This window comes from Diaporthe citri, assembly GCF_014595645.1.
Source record: "Diaporthe citri strain NFHF-8-4 chromosome Unknown scaffold_1, whole genome shotgun sequence".
NCBI lineage: Eukaryota > Fungi > Ascomycota > Sordariomycetes > Diaporthales > Diaporthaceae > Diaporthe > Diaporthe citri.
The window spans coordinates 10,803,162-10,819,778 of NW_025064846.1; the positions used below are offsets into that span (position 1 = coordinate 10,803,162).

Genomic DNA, 16,617 nt, shown 5'->3' on the forward strand with positions numbered 1-16,617 from the left:
CTTCCTGGCAATCTTGGCTGATTCTGGCCTGCTCATGTAGCCGGACGAAACCCGCTATGGCGAGTGACACCGTCGCCGGCTGTTTGGTGACCGAATACCGCATCGCTTTGACCTCACGAGAACATTTGAAAATCTGCTGCAGAGCTTGGTTCGAATCACCCAGGCTCGGTTGGCTGCGTCCTCTTCGCCATTCGTATCTTCTTCCGCACTCTGCCTTCGCGGCACTCTCGCTGGCCTTTGCGTTGTATCCTCTCAGTCCTGAGGGCCGTTAGCAGAAATTACGAGCCCACTGTTCTGGGCGACTTACTTGATGCGAGCTGCAATTCTGATCGCCTCAAGGTGCGGGTCGTTCTCCGAGTTATCGCTACCGTTGACCTCGAGCTCGACTCGAAAAGGTGAGCTCGTGTGTTTGCTCTTCGGGGCGGCGGCCTCCCCGGAGTCTTTCATGAGAATGTCCTCATGCTGGCGGTAGTCCTCTGCCTGCGTCTCGAATGGTGCCTGGCGGGTGGTGCCGTGCGCGTCGATCGGCCAGTTGGAGACGTGGTCATCCCCGCGCATCATGAATGCGATGCGCTCGTGTCGCTGCTGCTCGTGGCAAAACAGCTCGAGGGGGCTCTCGGGCTTTTTCAGGCTCGGCCTGGTGCAGGCCACCACGCCCGACAAGCCTCCCGACAACGCGACTGGGAGGTGGCTGGATCATCAGGTCAGCGCTGTGTAACGCGAGATTTAGTTGTGAGCTGATGGTCATGGTGTAGGGCTTACCGCCAATCCTGGTTCTGGCCACTGTCATCCAGTCCGAGTTCGTGCCGGCTAGAACCGTGTTCGGCGCGGCTCCGCCCTGGATCAGTGCTCCGGTCACTCATCACTCGACAGCGTCTCCGTAATCTTGCAGGGACGAAGTGTCGAGGAGAATGACTGGAGCAGAGCGTGGTGATATGCAAGTCCCACGAGCTGAGGCTGACGGTCTCACCGCGCCTGCAGGTGGGTCATTCTCCGCACTATCACAGAGGGCTGATGAGGAGTCGAGTCAAGAGGCAGAAGGACCCGAGGCTCTGGTGCACAGTGCCGCTGTTGGGGCGGGGGTTGGTCGAAAAAGGCGATCCTCGAGACCACAATCAGCTTACGGGTTTCGTGGGCGCGGACCCGACAGTCTGGGTCGGGCTGCATGCAAGGCGCTGCAGGTAAGATCAATGGTTATGTGATCAGCCTGCGTCACTCCCAGATTGGCTCGAGCGGTGGGCGGCGCAGCAGAGCTGAAAAAAGAAGCATAATAAGAAACGAGAAGAGAGAACGGTCAAGAAATGGGAGTGAAAACCCGACAGACAGGTTCGCCCAGACCAGACGCCCACGCGCACCCCCATGCCGCATTTCCGCGTTGGCGTCACCGGGGAGTCTCTTTTGCTTGTCCACGCCATGTAACCCTGAGCTCCTGCCCGCCCCTTGGCCAATGAGTGCGCCACCGACCTGCATCCACCTGCTTTTCCTCCGGCCTGCCAGCCCTGTAATGGGTCGATGGCTGCATCCGTCTGCAGCTCTGCGAGAGGACAAGAGGAGGGCCCGTCTAGGCGCTGCACCCGCGCGTCGCCTGTTGCGGACGTTCGCCCCGGGGAAATGAACAAAGAAAGTGGTTCTAGATCCCGCCCGCGGCGCCAGATCAGCAAACACGAGCAGCCGAGACGCGGGATGCGGCCCTGCGACGTGACTGCGTGATCATCACTCGCTTAATCCATCCTCGTCTGCTGGACGGACAAGGTCCTGTGTTGCATTGTGGCGAATGCAAGTGCGGCCGTCTTTCGCGGGCTGGGCCATACAACGCCATGTTATTGGAATGATACGCCAACTCGCCCCCTTGATATGATGTCCGGATACTTTTTCAACAACCTAGCTGCGTTCCATTGTTTTTAATAATAATCTCTTGAACATTTTGCCCTTCAACGAGATAGCACCAACATGGATTCGCTGTTCCTGGTGTAGCGCCGTGCCCAGCCGAGGTCCATTTCTATTCCCCGGATCTTGGGAGAATAACATCAACAGTCGCCACTGATACTTTCTTAACCATGGATGGCAATATGTCACATTCATACCCGCACGCTGAAACTCTCAATGATAATGTACATGCATATCCAGTGACCAATCCCAATCACGTGGCAGAAATCTCTTCCTGGGTGAGCAGCCTCGAGATGGCCTCTATGTCCGCCGCCGTCGCGTTCCTCTGGTCAGCAGTGCCGTAGTACTCGGCCGTGGTGATGACCCTGACGCCCGGGTTCGGCGCGATCACGTCCGTCGGCCCGCGGTGCGCCCGCCCCAGCCCCCCGCCGGGCAGCGTGTCCAGCTTCGGGAAGTACGGCGCCTCGTTGTCCGTGAGCTGGATGTTCCTGCATGTGTCGAACTGCACCCTCGTGAAGTCCGCGAAGAAGTCGTCGAACCGCGCGTCCATGGCCTGCGCGAGCGACACGAGCGCCGCGCCGTCCCCCGGCTTGAGCTGCGCCCACGGGTCGCGGCACCGGTCCTGCTCGCACGACTTGGTCACCATCAGCAGCGCGTTGAGCCGGTTGGCCACCTGGCGCGCGGCGTCGGTCACCGTCGAGGTGCTGGTGTTGCGCGCCAGGTTGGTCAGCTCGTACGGGTCCGCGGTCACGTTGTACAGCTCCGTCTCGCCGTTGCACCAGACCGCGTACGCCCAGTTCTGCTCGCCGCCGATGGTGCGGATCGTCTTGTACGTGTTGTTGTGGAAGGGCGCGCCGAGCGAGGCCGCGCTGGGCGCCTCGATGCCCACCAGCCCCCAGTACTCGACGTTGATGCTCTCCTTGCCGTTGCCCTGGCCCGCGCCCGTCGCGTTGTACGAGGTCGGCTCGTGCCACTGCTCCAGGAGGGAGCGGCCGTCGAAGAACTCGGGCCACTTCGACTCGTCCAGGCCGGCGATCTCGAGGAAGGTCGGCGCGAGGTCGAGGTGGAGCCCGGGGATGGTCGATGTCACGCCCTGGGGCACGTTGGGGCCGCGCACCACGAAGGGGATGTTGACGTCCTCGTTGTAGAACAGCGACTTGCCGCCGGGGACGCGGTGCTGGCCCAGGTGATAGCCATTGTCGGAGGTGTAGATGACTGCGACAGGGTTAGAGCTCAATAAGTAACCAGGAGGGTATCTCCGTAGTGTGAGACTTACTGTAGGTGTTGTTGATGACTCCCTTCTCCTCTAGCATTGCAACAACGTCCTCGACAATCTCGTCTACGCCCTGCAGGGCTTGAAGACGTGACCTGTACACAAAGTCCGCGAAGTTGACAGCGGAATCGTTCATGGGCGACAGCCACTTGACCCATCCGGACTTGCCCTCTTGTTCTTCATCAGTAGGGTTGAAGTTGGGAGGATGTGGCGCGGTGACATCCGTGAACTGGCCAAAATGTCTCTTCTGCGGGATGGGCCTGAAGAGACATTGTCAGTTCATGGACACTTGTGCCAGTACTTTGAAAACGGTGCATACCTGTGTGATGGTCCTTTCTGCTGGAAAGCGATGTGAGGCGTGAATGGAGTTATTCCCAGAAAGAATGGCTCAGATCGGTTGGTGAGGTAGTCCAAACGGTCAAGCCTGCAGCCCGTCAGGATTGGTCATGACTAGGCTTTCTCCCAGGGGATTCGATACTTACGCCTTGATCCGAGTGATGTCAGTCTGGTGGTAGCCAGGGTAGTACGTTGGGCGTTCGCCATTCTTAGAAAACACGGGCACGTTGTAACTGTTCAACGTCTTTATCAGCATCTATACCACAGCGAAGGCCCCAAGGCATCTTTTGAAAAAGATCACATGGCCGTAAAAGTAGACATCCTGGCTTGTGAAAACGTTTGAAACCGGTAAGTGACGTACTCGTCGATGTAAGGCTCGAGCTAAGACGCAGTGTCAGCAACGGGTAAAGTCTCATGCACAAAAACTGCGCCATGCCTAGGTGGTCAAACTCACCACACAGTCGGCGTGGTCCCATCCCTTCAATGTGACATTGTAATTAGAAATTCCATAGCCGTTCATTATTTTGCCGACATCTATAATGGGATTATTGATTAGGCACTCCTCTGCGTGCGACCACCATCAAGTCATAGCACACTTACACTCCGTCCTGTACCCTGCTTCTTTGAGCCAGTGCGGCAGATAGTCCTTGTCTTGGCCCGACAGAACCCATTTGTTGTACGCACCGCTACAAATTGGTCAGTATATTTTCTCAATGAAGACATTTAGCTAAAGACGCCACTGACCCAGGTTTTACAACGTTCGTTATGTTGGTATTATGTACCTGTCACAAGTGAGACTTAGTAAATCACTTGTCAAAGGCTCAGTAGGTGGTCCGTATTATGTACCTGTTGGCCCCGGAGCAAGGACGACCGGCTCGGGCAGCAGAGAGCCTGCGTGGTATAGTGATTGCTGAACTCGGTCCCCTTGGCGACCAGCTCCCTTTGCACAACGGGCATGTAGTCCAGGGACCCCAGCCGCTTGTCCTGGTCGTCTGTCATGATGAATACGATGTTGGGGCCCGAGCCAGTTTGCGCATGGCCCCCGCGCGTCAGGAGACCGGCCAACAAGCCTATGGCCAGGATGATGGATGCAGACATTATGATTATAAGGATCCAAGCCTTTTTGGACAAAGATTTGTGAGGAGCAGAAGGTTCTTTTGGAGGCCCAACTTCCCCTGACGAACTGTCTTGAGGATCGGGAGGCGGCTGTGGTGCGTCCGCTTGTGGGGGAGCGCTTGTCGGCCTGGCTGGATCTGTCGACGCCGTCGCTGCTGCCTTGCTCTTCGAGAAGAAGCCGGGCAGTCCTGAGAACGTGCCATAGCCGTTCTTAAATGCTTTGCCCGTCCCCATCTTGGGCGCGCGGGCTTAGTCTCGCCGTATAGTGTGCCCAGGTGATCTCCTTCGATATTGCCCCGTCGGCCGTGCTCTGCATCCGAGAGCTTAGGTGTTGCGCGGCTTGACGTGAGTGGTGAAGCACGCAATCCTGCAGGTTCGTGACGATGTGAGTGTAAGGTCGAAAACATCGAACCGGCTTCACAACAAACAAGTGAGCTCAAGCCACCTCAGAGTGCCAAAGTGGGTATTGATCTGTGGGCCTGCAGATAGTCAGGGGACCGGGAGATCGACATGAACTCCCGGTTCAGGGCCCACTACGCGGTCTATACTCAAGACGCTTCACTCCCTACGCAGTCTTTGCTTTGAGGCTGAATCTATCAACTTGCAGCCCTATATCTGATCGATTATTTGACTCTGAAGCAGCCTGTACCTTGTTGCTCGTTTCCAACTTCCGGCTCACTGGCAGTTTAGTCGAGCCCAACTTGAGGTCCCTTGTCATACCCGGGCTCCTGAGCCACGCATGCAGCGCGGCGTCGATTCAGTGCGTATCACGTACTGTAGAGCGGTCAGGCAGGGGGCCACACTGTAATATCGAGCAGTAAGCACGCAAGTCCCTGGCAGGTTGACGTTCTGGCGCGTCTAACATTTTCTCACTGAACTTGACTTGATGTTTGTTATCTACTGCCCATGGCCACCCCGGGCACGTCATCAAGGTCATGCCAGCTTTCGACCTAGGGATCGGCACGGCCCCCGCTGCTGTTGGCGGGGAAGGACATGGTTTCCAGCGAGTCAAAGAGGTGAAGAAACCGACATCCAGTGTTTCTCCGATGGTGCGTCCGGGGTGTGTGGGGGTCTGTTGGATACCGGAGAAGAAACCTGCTGAAGATTCCAATGAGGACACGGGTGTCGGCCAAGGTATCGCCGAGAAAGCAGGACGCTTGTGTGAGCCAGGAGTGCCAGGTAACTCACATTGGCGGTGCATGAATCACGTACGCAGGCTTTAATTTCCACGTTCCCTGTGTTGACTGCCATGCAGTTCCTTTGAAATCGTTTACCACCTGTGTACAACCACCACACGGGGCCATTGGCAATTGATTACTGTTCCTTTATCTGTCGCGAAACCTAGCACTTTCGATTCTCAAATTTCTTGTCATGTCCAACTCACACACGCGCGCCCGCCCAGGTTGTTTTTGAAGTTCCTGAAATTGAATCACTCCCAGCAGCGTCTATCAAGACCTGCTGAAGCGAAGGTCTCATGCAGTGATACTAAAAGTTGTCAATTCATCGCTACGAAACTGAGCACAACAATTATCCTAGACGGCAGCCCCCAGCTACCCCCCATTTATAAGTTCACTAGGGCTCGCCATGCTGGACCTGTTTGATGACGGCGTCGATGAGATTCTCGGCGATCATTGCCCCTGGCCAGCTGAACCATGTCTTTGAAGTGCACACACCGGTATAGATGTCCACAGCCTCGGAGAACGTACCGTCAAACTGGGCCGATCCCACAATCTGGCTCCATGCTTTGTGCTCCCGTCTCTCGTCTCCGACCATCTGTGCAAACTTCCACTCCTGGAAGAAACCGAGAGTCCATGGACCAGGACTGTGGTCACTTCCGAGGCCGTGAAACGGCTCGGTGCCATTTCCCTTGTAACCGGAGTTGAATCCTGCTTCAGCGGGACCGGCGTTGAAGGCCCATATCATGGTGTTCTCCCACAGCGTTCTCAGATTCGATTCATCTTCGTCGTAATCGTTGCTCTTTAGAAAACCCCACTCCGGAGCGTACAACGTCGGCATGTCGTTGCCGTCGTGGTAGTAACGGTGCCGTCGTGGATCCCCGGGCTCTTTGGATGGATCAAATCCGTATGCAAGAATGTCCCAGACGGTTCTTTGACCATCGTAGACAGTGTAGTAAGCTCGACGGCTTCTGAAGTTTATCAGAATGCTCTTCCTGATCGTTACGGCCAGACGTTTCAGAGCTCTGATGTCCACTGTCGCTGATGCTAGTGGTCTAAATTGCGGGCATGAAAGAAGCTCGCCAAGCTTGCACAGGGTGTGCCAGAGCAGGATATTGCTGGACAGGTGGAACTTGTAGTCGCCCAACTCATCATCGGCCGGGGTCTCGTCCGAGGCGAAGAGATTTGTCTCAACATCTTGCCGGGACAAGAGATCGTGGAGGATGTTCTTGAAAGAGTCAGTTTGTAAAATAGACTCGATGACAGCCTTGGTTTCGGGCTCGTGTCCATAGGCCTCGAAGTACTCGCAAAGTTCCAAGAATGGATAACACTGCGTATCTAGTTGGAACACTTCTCCATCCTTGGGTTGACCGTTCACCAAATATGAGCGTCGCCAGAAATGACGTGTCGTGCCATCGATCTCGATCTGCGTAACGGCCATTTCGAACAACCAAGTGAGGTGACTAGTGAGCGCTTGGTAGATCTTCACGTCATACTGCCTCGCAATCCCCCAGTTATCTGGCAGTAGATTCGCAAGGTTGCACAAATTGAGCTTTCTGAGGAGTCTCATTTGCCAGTAGTTATCGCGAGGCCAGCCAAGATTCAACGCAAAGTGGTCTGCGATGCAGCAGGTTCCGTCGCCTTCAGAACCTGACATCGGCACGCAGCAGCAGCCGAGGATGTAGTTGACGTTGGCCCAGAGAATCGTGCTCTCGATTGTCTCGGCAGAGTCCCAGTTGAAACCACAGAGTTCATGAATGTGGCGTTTGGCGACCTCTCGGGAATCGGACATGCCATCTTGGTGGGAGAAGAGAAAGCCGGGAGCAATTTCGTCTAGTGGTATCACCCCCGGGGAAAAGGCGGGTGGATCTGCCGACGAGATATTCTCCGGACGGAACGCAACTGCAAGCTTCAGGGTCTCCCCGGGCCCCAACCGAATTTCTTGGGTCGCCCCCTGGCTCGGCCTGTGAGGCGGGCTTTGCAGCATGCCTCGCTGCGCGTACAGCGACCGCTTCACTTCGATGTAGTCATTGGTCGTTTCGTTGTAGAATATGATGTGGGCCAACACTCGGCCACCGAGGCTTCGGTTCTCGACCGCGAGCACTCCATCACCATTGGGGCCTCTGAAACTATCGAGGGAATTCGAAGGATCGGGCATGTCAACAGCTCCCCGATCAGTAAGCTGCCCATACCCAGCTCTGGACACGGCGAACGCCAGGTCCAGTGTGACTGGGATATTTTGAGCCGTATTGCCCATGTTAGTGACTTTGCTCGCGTGGGTTACGGTCCCGTCATCATGAACCTTCAAGGCAGTCTGCACGAAGAGTGTGTCACCACGAATTAGGTACTCGAATTGAACCTGGCTCCCGATGCTGTCCCGACTGGGTCGTGTCACCACCGGTCCCTTCGGCCCTCCGAAGTCGAGCCCGAGTCCGTTGATTTGTTGCATGAGAAGCTTCTCAGGAATTTTGCGGAACTCCCGAACATATTCTGGATCGAGGCGTTGAGCGTGGTCAAATTGAGGCCAAGGCGCCGCCACCATAATACCAAACTTGTTTGCTGCGGTCAAAGGAGCGCTGATCTGGTAGATCTGCCCCAGAGGGTTGGCTGACACTGTAACGCCATTGGCTCCAATGTCGACAGTCTTGCGAGGCCACCGATCTGGGTAAAAGGTGCGCTTCTTGAGTTGATCGCTGGCTGGGGAACACATTATTGTGAATGGATGTGGGTGAGGTGAGTTCATGTAAAGCTGCAGTGGCACGACTCAGGAACAGGTTGCTCTGGAATTTCTTGATGAATGGATTCTTGATGGATGGATCCTTGATGAATGGGTTCTTGATGAGTCGAGTGGTCAAGTGTGGAAAGCTGACGACTGGGACGCAGTCCGAAATTCTATATTTATATTATTTCTTAAGCCACGTGAGACTGCTATACGGACTAGTCACCGGCCTTGAGAATTACCCTTCTTTGTCTGGTACCAACGTCCTGGAGTGAGTGGGACACACCATCTTTTGACTAGTTAGCACATGTTAGAATGGAATTGTCTCAAGTCACATGGCTTTTATTCTCAAATTCATCAATATGCAAACGTGTTCTACTTTGTGTACTACTGATTGCCTGCAGTGAATGAGAAGCGACTACTAATCAGTGACTTGACAATTCTAATTGCGGGGGACGAAGAAAGAATGACAATGTTGGGGCGTACGCATGTGAAGGCCAAGACAATTGCTGTTCTTTATAACTAATATGCGCTCCAGTCTCAACAACATCCTAAGTACTGCGGTATTCGCGGCACAGCCTTCCTCACATGCAATTTCGGAACTATATCGAACGACGAGCTCCGTTGGCTGTCTCTCACAATCGTTACACATTCTACGCAACCTGCTGAGAATGTCTTTCACTATCCCGCTACAGCGATAGTGAAGTTGAAGACGAGCCTCTGAAGAAAAATATGAGTGCGTTGATGTCTTGTATCATGACATACAGTCACTGGCCGGGGAGATTTGAAATGGTCAACGTCAATCGTGGCAAATATCTCGATATTTTGTTCAGTTTGATTGAGCTCGTATTGACCTTATCCCCTTTTCAGACCCTTATTATTATTAACCGCCATGTTCGGCTACATGCTTGCAGTAACGCCAATACAGACAAGAGAAGAAACATGCGAATATGATTTACATTCCCAACGATGTGCGACCAGGCGAAAACCCAATTCAAAGTAAATGCCATGTTTTAGTAGAAACGACAACTCAATCCACTCTCTAGACCGCAACAGGCCTTGAGCTTGTGGGCTCCTCCTCTTCCTCCATCATGGGCTGCAGGCTCGTTGGCGTCATGGGCGTCATAGGACCGACCTGAGAGAGCGGGCGCTTCGAGCTGTTCTCCCAACTCACATTGAACCGAGGAACCGTGGGGCTGGAGGCGGAGCTCTTGTGTTCCTCCTCGCTCCCGCCCGACGATATGGACAGGTTGCGGAACCGCGCGAGGGCGGCGCCCATCGAGGCCGAGCTGACCGAGAGGCGGACCGACCCGGGGCGGGAGCTGCCGTCGCCCTTCTTGGAGAGCTGGTAGGCCGTGTTCATGACGAAGTTGTTGTAGTCCTCCTCGCTCTCGAAGAGGCTCGACGCCACGCTGGCCCGGCGCAGGTCGTTGGCGCTGCCGCCCGAGAGCCCGGAGAGGGTCGACATGCGCCGGAGGACCTCGTAGCCCCCCGGGTTGGCCGCGGCCCAGTTGAAGACGTCCTCGCACATGTCCTGGAGGTCGAACTCGGCCTTCCAGTCGAGCTCCGTCGAGGCCTTGTCGGGCGAGGCGGTCACGGTGCCCAGGTCACCGGGTCGGGCTGCGTCGACGGTGAATGGGACGGAGGTGCCGGCTGCCGTGGAGAAAGCCTTGATGATTTCGAGCACCGAGTAGCCCCTGCCAGTTCCCAGGTTGTAAGCGTGGTAGTTGGCTCCCGGTACGTGTGTCGGGAATGTCGGGGACGTTGGGGATGAGCTTGGTGATCGGTCAACGGGGTTCTCCATCGTATCGGCAACAGCCTTTCGGAGAGCGGCGAGATGGCCCTTTGCAAGGTCAGACACGTGGATGTAGTCCCGAACTCCGGTCCCGTCGGCCGTATCGTAGTTTGAGCCGAACACGTGCACCCTGCTGCGTCGTCGTGAATAGGCCTGCATGATGACTGGGACGATGTTATTGGGAGTCCCCTTGGGATCTTCGCCGATAAGACCACTGGGGTGAGCTCCTGTCGGGTTGAAGTACCGCAATGACGTGGCGTGGAAATTTGGGTGTGCGACACAGAAGTCGTTGATGATCTCCTCGGATATCCACTTTGATCGACCGTAGGGGTTGGTGAGTAGTCCGCCACCGCTTCCTTTGCCGGCAACTTGAACGGTGTCTTCCGTAATGCCGGCCTCGTGCCCCTGGCCGTAGACGACAGCGCTGGAAGAGAACACAAAGGTATTGATAGCGTTTCGCTCGATGGCTCTGAGAATCACCAGGAGACCGGCGATGTTGGTGTCATAGTAGTCCAATGGCTTCGAGATGGACTCGCCGACCGCCTTGAGAGCGGCAAAGTGAATGACAGAAACGATCTTTCCATGAGTCTCGGCGTGATGGGCCAGGGGAGTGATTTGCGACCGCTTGGTGGGGTCAATCTTGTACTCCAGCATTGGATACGCCTTTTTAGCCACCATTGCTGCAACGTCGATGGGAAGCAGCTCGGGCTCGAGAGCGGCTTTGGCGTTCTGCCAGAACGAGAAGACTGCATTGATGCTGTGTGCGTCCCGGATGTCCACTTTGTGGAAAAGAATGGGAGGGACGGGCCGAGAAGTGTCTCCGCACCTTTCAAATTCCTTTGACACAATGTGGTGCACACGGCAGAGAGACTCGAGGTGGCTGTTGCACAGGTTGTCAATGACAACCACGGCAAAGCCGGCTGTGAGTAGCTCCAGGACCGTGTGCGACCCGATGTAGCCAGCGCCGCCAGTGACCAGGCATATCGGAAATGCAGCAGCTGTTGTCTTGCATTTATCGGCGTTGATGCGGAATGTCTGGTGGTGTACCGACTTTGGCAGGGTCGAACCGGACTTGTTGGGGCTCAAGGTGCTCATGTTGAGAATGTTGAAGTATAACAAACGATTGTGGAGTTTTCGCTATTTCGAGGCCTGTCAAAGCAGAGTAGAGTGAACGAATGTGAAGCTGTTGCTATTTCTGGATCTGTCAAACGGCGGGAATGCGGATTCCAAGGCGGGTGGCGCCGCCTTGATATACATCAAAGGCTGACAGGACCGGTCCCTAGTTACCCCCTTTCTTCCTTCACTATTCCTTTGTTGTCTGCCGAGGACCGAGGGTCGGTAGTGCCGCCGTCCTGTAGCGTACGGAAGGTTGGCGCTTTGCGGATCGCCCGACGCTATGGTCTAAGTCGAATGGGAACTCGACTGATCCGGGAAGCTGAGGCCACCAGCACGGGCTTCGATTTTGGACTCGTTGGATGCTTAGGTTAGGGCATGTCTCACCTCACCCAGGTGGTCGGCCGCTTTTATACTGGTCCATTTCTTTTTGAGGCTCGCTCGAAACCATTGGAAGCATCACATGCTATAGATGCAAGTAAACTTGTTGTAGTCTCGTATCCATCCCTTTTCTCAAGGTCGTTTTACTCGGGATTAGGAGCTCCGATGTGAGCCTACAGTCCGAGAGCATCCTACGGCTGGCTGCGTAGTAGCGCTTAGCTCGAGTTCTCATTCCAGCAAGGAGACACCGGATCTGAGCCAGGAGACCCTGCAAAGTGAGGACCTGTGGCGGTTGGGGTTCCCCATTGACATTTCATTTCTGCCAGCTGAGGCTGAGGGGACAGGTGTTTAGGACCGTTCATTAGGAACATACATATTCAGACCTCAAGGATGATTCACGTCGGGGAAAAGCAGCGTTGAAGTTAATGAAATACAAATAGTGATGTCAAGTTTTAGGTCAAGCTTGCTTGAAATCCTTGCTTCAGCTTGTAAGGTACGATAAGAAGAACGTGACAAGGTGTCCAGAGGGCCAAGATAGTTATGTTTCCGCACCTAGGCAGCCATACCAGATCTTGTTTCTGATTTAAGCAGGCGTGCCCGGCTACTACGTCCAATCACATCCTAAAAGTGAGTATTGAGATGCCCTCCATTGTAGAAAAGCGTGTAGTAGAGAGCAAAGCCTGAAGATATGCGAGCTCCACCTTCCAGATCAGATCTGTAGGACAAGAGTCAGATTGTGTGGTGAGATTCCTTTCTAAGTTCGAGGGCCTAACAAGAGAAGCTGTGAGTTATATGCAGTCTTGGAAATCAGGCTGATTTGAGCGCCCAGCATGGTGCCGTAAGTCGCACATGATATTGTGAATGAATGAGTACCTCACAGAAGAATGGCGGTAGTATTTTGAAATCACCGCGCTCTTCTCTTGAGTCTTTTACACATTCCTGGTATCGACCACCTGAGTCAATTGTCTGCTAATTACATAATGAGCATCAGTTGAGTTCCCCGCGGCAAACGGCGTCTCGCCAAGCCTTGATTACGTATAATGCGGAATTTGAGCTCCATGAACCCGTAAACCTGCCTCCAGGTTCAGGACACTTCACAGCTCTCGTGGCCCTACCTGAATATCGCGGACAAACACCACAACACACACAGCACCACAAGAGACAGCACCCACGAAGGATGGCAACTCAAGGCGGACAGACTGCAGACAAGACTGCAGGACTCAACATCGAAGTTATCAACCAGGCCGAGGATTTCACGAGCGCATTTGAAAGCGCAGCCAAGTGCTTCGGGGATCAAATTCACGATGCAGTGTGGACGGCCATGAACCCCGGATGGGACACAGCGGAAGGCAAGGCAGCGGGAGCAGCTCGACTAGTGGATCGATGGAAGTCTACGACTACGAACAAGGATGGCAATCCGAACACTGTGTTCCTCAAGGCAACATTGCCGGACCCGCAACACCCTGACCGGCGCATGCTGGTCGGGTTCGCTATCTGGGCACAACTCTCAGTGGTGGAAGGATACGGCGACAAGCCATCCACCGACCTCAGCAAAAGCGTCGATCTCGAGGCTCTTTATCCTGGCGATTCCACAGAGCAGCGGTTCCTGAGCCAGGCATTTGGTTCTCTGCTCAGGCAGCGTGTGGAAACAGTCCAGTCAAAGGAAGGCGCGAACCCTCCAGCTACGTTTGTATTGGATCTGTGCGTCGTTGACCCTGCATTCCAACGCAGAGGCATCGCGCTCAAGTTGGTGCAGTGGGGAGTGGAAGAGGCCAAGAGACGGAATGGGCTGGAGGCTACAACAGAGGCATCAGCCATGGGACGACATGTGTATGTGAAATTGGGGTTCAAGCCCGTGGCAGACGTTGAGTATAAAGTGGATGAGGATGTCCTCAAGGGTCGCACCTTGCCGCCAAACCTATTTATGCGAACTGGAGGAGGAGGAGCGTAGAGCGTTAACGTCTTCTAGACGCAATACAATGAGGGCGTCCTCACAAATAGTGATCTTGCGGATCATACAATAACTTTGTCTGATGTTGAAAAGTGACTATCAATCTATGTTTGAACTCATTCTCAGGGTTGGGTAGATATCCGTGTCAATCAGCTAGTAGACTAGCAGTTTTGCCGGACTCGGACCTCTGAACCTTGGGCGACAGATCTTTGGGGACACTGGCAATTTGATATATCACAAGACTAAGAACTGATTGTACAGCAATCAGCAGTCTTCATCCGCTTCTCCACACAGATGGCCAAGAATATCAACTCCGCGCTTGGCACGGCTCGGTGGTGTTCCCCTCACGTTGAGCGGATGTCATCTGCTATTGCGCGATCGCCATCCGCAATGACGCAGCCATTCAGGCAACCCTTTCATAAACTCCAGACATCAATCACGACTACTTTGACTGTTCTGTACAGGGGATTCAAAAGATTTGCTAACAATTTATCCAAGCGACACAGCAGTTCCCATCATGGCCGCTGCAGTCGCAAATCCGGTTGCATCCGCGTTCTCCACGCCGAAAGCCGTAGCACCGCCCGGTCAACCGGACATCTCATACGCTCCGGACTACGAGAAGTATCAGGCCCGGGCTGCACGGAGGGTGCAGAGCGAGAACCTGCCTAGTACCTTACCGGAAGGACTCCCCGAGCAGCTAAAGGGCGATTTGGTGTGGGAGGGCAACACTCTCGCAGAGACATACGAATGGACTTATGTTCTCAACGAGGACCAGTTGGCCGAGATTGACCAGGCTGTGAAGCACTTCAAATGTCAGTCTTCTATTTTCGGATCAAGACTTGGCTTGAGATGCGGGAAAATTTTGCTAATATACCGCATCAGCACTTGGACTTCCTATCTCGCATGTTGCAAAGGACACTTTCCCCCTTCCTAAACTGCACTCGGAGCTTCGCCGTCTCTCCCACGAGTTGCACTTCGGTCATGGCTTCTTCGTCATCCGAGGATTAAGAGTCGATGAGCACACCCGTGAGGAAAACGTGATCACTTACGCTGGACTTTCGTCGCATATCGCTCCTCAACGCGGCAGACAGGACCAATTCAGCCCCTTTGACGGCAGCCCGGCAGACGTTGTTCTCACCCACATCAAGGACCTCAGCGATTTGCCCGAACTGAAGGGCAGCATTGGCTCGCCGGCGTACACTACCGACAAGCAAGTGTTCCACACGGACTCAGGAGACATCGTGAGCCTGTTCGCTCTCGAGACTGCACTTGAAGGGGGTGCAAGCAAGCTGGCTTCCACTTGGCGGGTGTACAACGAGCTTGCAGCCAACCGACCCGACCTTATCCACACTCTCAGCCAGCCATGGGATATGGAGGTGTAAGTACTGCCACTCTGGATCGGGCTCAAAACTTCACATTGGCTTATTCACGACGCTGACGTATCTCGGTCCAGATTTGAAAAGAACGCTAAGAAGAAGTTCACGGAGCGACCGTTGCTGTATTACCAACCTGCCACTGAAAGCACACCGGAGCGGGTTCTTCTCCAATATGGGAGGCGTTATTTCGTGGGCTTCGGCCAGCTCCCACGCAACCCTGAGATACCACCGATCAGCGAAGCACAGGCTGAAGCGCTTGATGCGCTGCACTTCCTGGGAGAGAAGTTCTGCGTCAACACCCACTTCGAGAAGGGCGACATCCAATACGTGAATAATCTTGCACTCTTCCATGCTAGAGACGGCTTCGTTGATGGAGAGGAACAGCGGTAGGTGCAATCACCGAGCCACGACCAATTGTCCACCATGTGATACATCTTGCTGACATGGAACAGACGCCATCTCCTCCGCTTGTGGCTGAGGGACCCGGAGTATGCCTGGAAGACACCTGAGGTAATCGAGTGGAGGTGGAAACAGCTCTACGAGGGCGTAACCCCAGAAAAGGAGCTTTTGCCCTTGGAACCATTCGTGCGCAATGCCGGAAAGGGTCGCTGAGAGGCATGTGCGAAGAGTTTGCGAGTGCGAGCCTAATCAAGCAGATTGCTAGCCTCCCTTGTGCAACAGAATGAGTTACATAAGAAATGAATTGAACAACGCTTGGATGCATTGCATTTATCAATTTCGACAACATTCCCATGAGCTTGTCTTTGTCTGTTCAGGGCCCAAGGAAGACTCGGACCTGCAGCATTCAATGCCTATGGCGACCATGTCAGGGGTCCAAGATCTTGGCAAAGCCTGCCAACGAAGCCCGCTACAGTTTGAGAAATAGCTGGTGAAGTTACTTGAGATGGGCTCGAATTCAGGGCCATGTGGGAAGACGACGGATGTCAACCGAGTCTGAGAGCCAAGATCTTTTGGTAAGAAGTCGCCTTGGAAGGGTAAGTGCGGTCATGAACATGTGCTCCTGTGGCTTCTCGAAGGGAAGAATTGTGGGCATTATCTCCACCAATGGGCCAGGGGTATGATGTCGTTTCCTGATCGCGCGAGTTACCCTGTACGAGATCCACCGTCGCACCCACCCGGAAATAAATCTACCGACATTCGCAAAGGGGACTGGGCAGTCCCAATTCGGCGGAGCTCCGCGATAGCTGTCCGGGCTTCACAGCCGAAGCTGTCACGAACAGCCCTCCCCGCCGACGGGCCCTCAGATCTTGGTTCGTGCTTCCATTGCCCGTCGACCCAGCGCCGAGGCTTTGTCTCCAATACCACGGAGATAAGTGCCCTTTTCAGCCCCTCGACCTATCATGCTCCGGGCTCCGTCGTGCCCCTTTCCCGGTAGCTCAGCCTTTAAGCTTCCTGTCTCGAGAGTTAATTGGATGGATACGAGCTTGACACCAAAACGCACGTGCTATTCGTGCTCTCGGGCTGCAACCCAAGG

General features: G+C 54.5%; 6 protein-coding genes across 6 annotated transcripts; 2 read left to right on the plus strand and 4 right to left on the minus strand.

Annotated features, from left to right (window-relative positions):
- Nucleotides 1–155: 155 nt before the first annotated feature.
- INS49_002806 (uncharacterized protein) lies at nucleotides 156–863 on the minus strand (the record flags this gene model as incomplete). The annotated part of the gene is made up of 3 exons (XM_043163607.1): nucleotides 156–258; nucleotides 308–691; nucleotides 763–863. 3 exons carry the CDS (start codon nucleotides 861–863, stop codon nucleotides 156–158), a joined length of 588 nt encoding a protein of 195 aa, XP_043032113.1.
- Nucleotides 864–2,140: 1,277 nt separating this feature from the next.
- Nucleotides 2,141–4,846, minus strand: INS49_002807 (uncharacterized protein; the record flags this gene model as incomplete). The annotated part of the gene is made up of 9 exons (XM_043163608.1): nucleotides 2,141–3,102; nucleotides 3,164–3,420; nucleotides 3,480–3,584; nucleotides 3,643–3,729; nucleotides 3,858–3,877; nucleotides 3,951–4,030; nucleotides 4,097–4,182; nucleotides 4,241–4,278; nucleotides 4,343–4,846. 9 exons carry the CDS (start codon nucleotides 4,844–4,846, stop codon nucleotides 2,141–2,143), a joined length of 2,139 nt encoding a protein of 712 aa, XP_043032114.1.
- Nucleotides 4,847–6,184: 1,338 nt separating this feature from the next.
- Nucleotides 6,185–8,497, minus strand: INS49_002808 (uncharacterized protein; the record flags this gene model as incomplete). The annotated part of the gene is made up of 1 exon (XM_043163609.1): nucleotides 6,185–8,497. The coding sequence occupies one exon, from the start codon at nucleotides 8,495–8,497 to the stop codon at nucleotides 6,185–6,187; it is 2,313 nt and encodes a 770-aa protein (XP_043032115.1).
- A 1,051-nt stretch (nucleotides 8,498–9,548) lies between these two features.
- Nucleotides 9,549–11,396, minus strand: INS49_002809 (uncharacterized protein; the record flags this gene model as incomplete). The annotated part of the gene is made up of 1 exon (XM_043163610.1): nucleotides 9,549–11,396. One exon carries the CDS (start codon nucleotides 11,394–11,396, stop codon nucleotides 9,549–9,551), a length of 1,848 nt encoding a protein of 615 aa, XP_043032116.1.
- Nucleotides 11,397–12,972: 1,576 nt separating this feature from the next.
- Nucleotides 12,973–13,746, plus strand: INS49_002810 (uncharacterized protein; the record flags this gene model as incomplete). Its single annotated transcript, XM_043163611.1, has 1 exon — nucleotides 12,973–13,746. The coding sequence occupies one exon, from the start codon at nucleotides 12,973–12,975 to the stop codon at nucleotides 13,744–13,746; it is 774 nt and encodes a 257-aa protein (XP_043032117.1).
- Nucleotides 13,747–14,263: 517 nt separating this feature from the next.
- INS49_002811 (uncharacterized protein) lies at nucleotides 14,264–15,734 on the plus strand (the record flags this gene model as incomplete). Its single annotated transcript, XM_043163612.1, has 4 exons — nucleotides 14,264–14,558; nucleotides 14,629–15,124; nucleotides 15,200–15,508; nucleotides 15,575–15,734. The coding sequence occupies 4 exons, from the start codon at nucleotides 14,264–14,266 to the stop codon at nucleotides 15,732–15,734; spliced, it is 1,260 nt and encodes a 419-aa protein (XP_043032118.1).
- Nucleotides 15,735–16,617: the final 883 nt, after the last annotated feature.